This window comes from Sphaeroforma arctica, assembly GCF_001186125.1.
Source record: "Sphaeroforma arctica JP610 unplaced genomic scaffold supercont1.947, whole genome shotgun sequence".
Classification (NCBI taxonomy): domain Eukaryota; class Ichthyosporea; order Ichthyophonida; genus Sphaeroforma; species Sphaeroforma arctica.
This window is the reverse complement of record NW_014039611.1, coordinates 1-5,113: the sequence shown is the minus strand read 5'-3', so window position 1 is coordinate 5,113 and position 5,113 is coordinate 1. Positions and strand designations below refer to the sequence as shown.

Here is a 5,113-nt window from a genome sequence, read left to right as displayed (position 1 = left end):
ACGTTGTCATGCAAACCTATATAGCAACAACATTGAGATGTTGCTTCAGGCAGGTACTCTAGAATAGCATCGAGTCTGAGAATAGTTTTGCAGAGCTGCTTGCGTATTGAGCTTTGCTTATCTGTTACATGGTTATCACCTGTATTGAGCGCGTATTTCTTAGATAAATATTTACAGTTATCTGTGCCAAACTTAACATATATACAGGAAAAGAGTGGCACAGGAAACGGTAGGTCAAATGCAACTACTTTGAAGCTAACGCGGTCTTCTTTACCTCAAAGTCGCTATCCGTTGTACCGCGTACCTCGCGGTAGGCGTTCGCGCTAAAGCCAGCATCACAATTACACAACAAAGACTAAATTACAAAGAAATCCTCCGTTGGTTAGTGAATAGTGCTGTACAGAAGGCTGATGCTTGATAGTGCTCAGTATATAAAGTAGCTTAGTAATAGTAGACACAGGAGTCCTAGGACGGCGGAATAGGGTAAATACATAGTCACTCTGGAGTCTGGACAGCTCTTTTGCCTTATGGCAACAAGCAACAATTTGAAACGTTGCTCAATCTTTTGATTGGCTTACACAGTTTCGAATCTAAACTTATAATTATTAGTGTTGTTTATTCATAGTGTGACTCCCATATGTAGCACAACTTCGAAAAAGACAATCACAGGAGGGCGGAGGCTATTATATGTTGCAGAATAGGCTTTTTTTTTAATAAAATAATACGTAAAATACATGTGTACATATTGTTCCATATATATTTTTTTGGATAAAAATAACCCAAAGCCTTAAAGTCCCAAACTCCAAACTCGAAGTTGTAAATAAAAACAAAAATATTAAAATATTCTTGTTTTATTTTAGGAGGCTATTTATGAATATTCTCAAACATAATATATTCATATATTTTCAATCAAAACAAAATGTACATAAAAGAGCAGACTGCCAGTGCCAGCCCCACCAACAGTCCACCAGAGACAACAAAAAACATCGGGCGGAGGACTGAGGACTAAATGAGTACTCGGGGGAGAGTCTGGAGCCTCTGTGGAGACCCCAGGGATTCTTACTATAGAGGTTGACCCAGAGGTACATTAAATACAAATTTTATTGGTAGTTAGATGACTCGTTATCCATATTGACGAATTATGAACGCGTAATTAATCCCATCCCGATCGGACTATTGGTTCAAAAAGTTACGAAGGGTTACAGTTTGTACTAGAACTGGTCAACTGGGTCAAAAGGAGCCACAGCCCACAGGCCCATACGGCCCCACAGGCATTATGTACAATTACTTTTCTTTTTTCTTTTTTTTAAATTTGTTTATGGGGGGATATTTTTATATGTGAGCGTATTGCAAGTCTGGACTCTGGACTTTGGATGTGTATTCTGGTATTCTCTCCTGGTGTTAAATACACCAGACTCCAGTGTCCAGACTCGCAGGACAAGATTATAACCCCCCATAGACCATTTTTAAATTTTAATGCAATAATATAGTCCTACGGACTTGTCCGTTCTCCCTTAAATTTTACACTTCTAGAGAGGGTCATGATAATATGCTATTTTTAATACCAGAAAGGTCTGTAGGACTTTGTATGGAATACTATGGACGGAGTGAATATTATGCTTACGGGCGGCTAGTTTCAAAATTGGCCCATTTCCTGAGTTCCGAACTTCTCACACAAACTGGAACCTTCAGAAATTTTGAACCAATAGACCGATCGGGACGAAATGAAATAACGTTTATTACTCGTTTAATACGAAGAATTCGAGTCATCTAAGTCTAACCCAATATGTGATTTGTAGTTACCTCTGTGAGGCTCTGGGTGACTGGGTCATTCTCTGAATTGAGGGTTTCTCTCTATGTAAATAATAATAAAATCCCCAGTCTCTTCGTGTCCTCCGTCCGATGTTTTTGTTGTCCGCTCCGGTCTGATGTATAAAAAGTAGCGGACTAGGTACGGGGGCCCTCGGGCGCGGAGGGGGGGAGGGCTATAGGTGGTGGGTCCGACCCGTCAGCCGTCAAAGGTATTAAGATGTCGTAACAGCGTCCTTCTCGATCCGCCATATTTCAGACTTATTTCTATTCCATTTACTTTGACAGGGGGCCATGACATTAGCCCTGCCTTCTTTTTTAGAAGGTTATGCCATAGACTTCTTCTAAATAAGACATCATGAGTGTAAAATAAATTTATGAAGTCTGCTATAGTCGATTCTGTATTTGTATCTAATTTTTATCTAGACTTGCGGAGGACTAGAGATATACTTACTTTGTAGTCATCTCTCTATCCGATTCAAAAAGGGAATGACCACTTTTAATATGTAGTTTGATCACACTGGGCATGTGCAGCACTATCGCTACTCAAGACTTGATGTTTATTACAAGCGACAAAATGGATACTTCGCCACCTTAGGCGCAGCTGTAAGACACCAATGTAATCAAAGTTCCTATAGGCTATTCATACTGGACACTAGAGGGCTTCCTGCTCGGTCTCTCGTTCTTCTTCGGGTTCGAGTTCACCTGCATCCCCGTGGTGGCGAATGCGGTGTTGCCGAAGTCCATTCGCCGATGTAAAAGTCTTATCACAGTCAGTATCTTCACAGTTGTAGGGTTTCTCCCCCGTGTGTGTTCGCATGTGTGTCTTGAGTGTTCCAGATTGTTGAAACGTTCGCGTGCACCCCTCCCAACTACATACATACGGTCGCTCTCCCGTATGTTTAAGATAGTGTGATTTAATGTGTGATTTTCGGGCGAACATCCTATCACAATCGGTCCATGGGCATGGATACGGCTTTATCTTCTCATGCACGCTCGACGCATGTCGCTGCAGGTGCGCATTCTGCGCGAACCTCAAATTACACCCTGGCCATTTACATGCATGATTTTTCACGCCCGTGTGGATCCGATTGTGTTTGGTAAGGCTCCCTGAATCGTAAAACTTCCTATCGCATCCTTCGTATTGACATTCATAAGGACGTTCGCCAGTGTGAGAGCGCATGTGAACCATAAGAGAGTGAGCGGCTGTGAAAGACTTGTCACAGTTTTCCCACGTACACCCGTGCCTCCTTACACCGTTCAAATCTACGACCCATTTGGTGGTGACGCTGTTCTTCGTCTTCTCTACGCGCAACCTACGTCTGGATAAGCAGAGTCGCAAGATGAGAAAAAAAGGCACGTGATGGCTAATAGTCAGTGTGAACGACATCATACATGAATAGTTGGAGCTACCCTCTACACGAGTCGAGCTCAATACAACAAATCAAAACTTACTCGCCTGCACATACAGCAGTCACACATTTACAAATTTGATATGGTGGAGCCATATAAGGGAAGAATGACAGACGTAGCCTATTGTTGGTCTATCCAGCCCTTACTGGATGAAACTTATTTGCTGGAGATGTGGAGGAATACACGAGTATATTCCATTGATGCCAGGCAAAAAGCTGGACTGGCCATGTGCAAAACAAGGACTCTGGAAAAGAGGTGCGGAAGCAGCCATAAATAGTTAAATACACAAAGAGGTGTATCTATTAAAAACGAGTGTTTATTGTTCCATTACCACCTACATCCAAAACAAAATATCCAGTGCATCCCACCAACGATACGCTCATGCCACGTTTTTCTCAAAGTCATATATGCTAGTATACTCTATTGACGTCAAGCACGATGCTGGACAGGTGTGAAAAAAAGCCTCTGATGAAATAGGGACGGAAGCGGCCATAAATGCACTAAAGAAAGTGTGTGATACATATCAGCGTTTCGTCTCCCCATAAATACACACAGAAGAACCCTACAATACAATTCGCAACAGCAGTATTCTTTGACACTTAATGCTTATATTACCCATGAGGCGAGACACACTATGGGTCACATCTGCGCGACCATACTACCAATCTAAAAATCAAAAACGTATTTTACGAAGCCGGCGATTCCCTATATCTCAGCTACAAATCAAATGTGTCTAAGTAATCAAGAATTATACTAAGATCACAATCGCATCTAAATACATACCTACTAACAGGGACATCCCTTTGCACTCTGTTGTTCACATGGGGGGCACTGCTGACATTGGCGGTGGGATTGTATTGTGGTTGACCTGTTCCACCCATGTAATGTTGTATGCTCACATGCGAGTGTGTATATGTATTATTACTAGTGTTTATATCATGGTTGGGCGCAGTAACAGTCAAGGCGGTGCTGGTGGGATGATACCCTATTGTGTTTAGAGGCAGTTGGGCAGCCGTTGCAGCGTCTACTGTACCATCCATCAGAAAGGCCACGCAGTCCATTCTGAACCTATATAGATCTGATACTGTCATATCTAACGAAATATTCTCCATTTCATCCCATGATGGAAACACACTCTCGCAAGTGCCTGCTCGAACCTGATACGGCCTATACATCAATAGTGGGCTATGGCTAAGCATAGTGAAAACCCCTACCATCGACACATCTCCGCCCACCTTGAGATATTCTTTAGCCACAGCTGCCTCTACATGTGGTACGTACACTCTCGTGCGCAAGCTGTATTTATTTGTTGTCGGGAGCATTTGCATTTTGCCGCAAGTACATCTACTGATCTACAAAGATTACTTTCTATAGTATGTCCAGTTAGATTATAAGTTCGCCCTATTGTTATGGACAAAATATATGGTGCCCCAAAAAATGTTCTTTCTTCACATCGTGAATATCTATTTAGTTTTGATCTTTTTTTCAAGCGTCAAATCCAATACGGTTTTCAAACAATACAATCTTTAAATTATATAAATTAAACCTATTGTACACCCATTCGTCTATCGGCTAGGATATAAGCTTCTCACGCTTGAGGGCGGGGTTCGATTCCCCGATGGGTAATTATGTTATTTTTAAGATACTTTTTTAAATAGGGAAAAGGGGGATGGGAAGTGGTCTTGACGTTGAATAAGTCCTTGGGGGTGGATACTTCCGAGTAGGACAGTAGTTGCAGATGGTCAGTAAATGATTCTAATTTCATAGATGGAAAAGTCGAAATTACACTGACAGCTGGATATCGGCCAACCCGATAGAATACACTTTGCAAAGGATACGATATACACAAGTAAAAGTATTACTTGTCTGACTTATTTATAACGCAGATTGT

The 5,113-nt window shown here is 41.7% G+C and overlaps 1 protein-coding gene and 1 non-coding gene across 2 annotated transcripts; one reads left to right on the top strand and one right to left on the bottom strand.

The window, feature by feature from the left end:
- Nucleotides 1-2,224: 2,224 nt before the first annotated feature.
- SARC_09381 (hypothetical protein) lies at nucleotides 2,225-4,481 on the bottom strand. The gene is made up of 2 exons (XM_014296601.1): nucleotides 4,006-4,481; nucleotides 2,225-3,131 (listed from the first exon to the last, which is right to left on the bottom strand). Exons 1-2 carry the CDS (start codon nucleotides 4,437-4,439, stop codon nucleotides 2,465-2,467), a joined length of 1,101 nt encoding a protein of 366 aa, XP_014152076.1. The 5' UTR covers nucleotides 4,440-4,481; the 3' UTR covers nucleotides 2,225-2,464.
- Nucleotides 4,482-4,776: 295 nt separating this feature from the next.
- On the top strand, nucleotides 4,777-4,848 carry SARC_30205. Its single transcript has one exon. It is a non-coding gene; the product is annotated as a tRNA-Glu (tRNA).
- The last annotated feature ends 265 nt before the right edge of the window (nucleotides 4,849-5,113 follow it).

Bases quoted from the DNA above. Each gene is read 5' to 3' on its own strand.
- SARC_09381 (XM_014296601.1), bottom strand. From the start codon at position 4,439: ATGGTAGGGGTTTTCACTATGCTTAGCCATAGCCCACTATTGATGTAT. The intron at 3,132-4,005 runs GTATGTATTTAG...CTGCTTATCCAG, and splicing joins AGGGATGTCCCTGTTAGTAG to ACGTAGGTTGCGCGTAGAGA.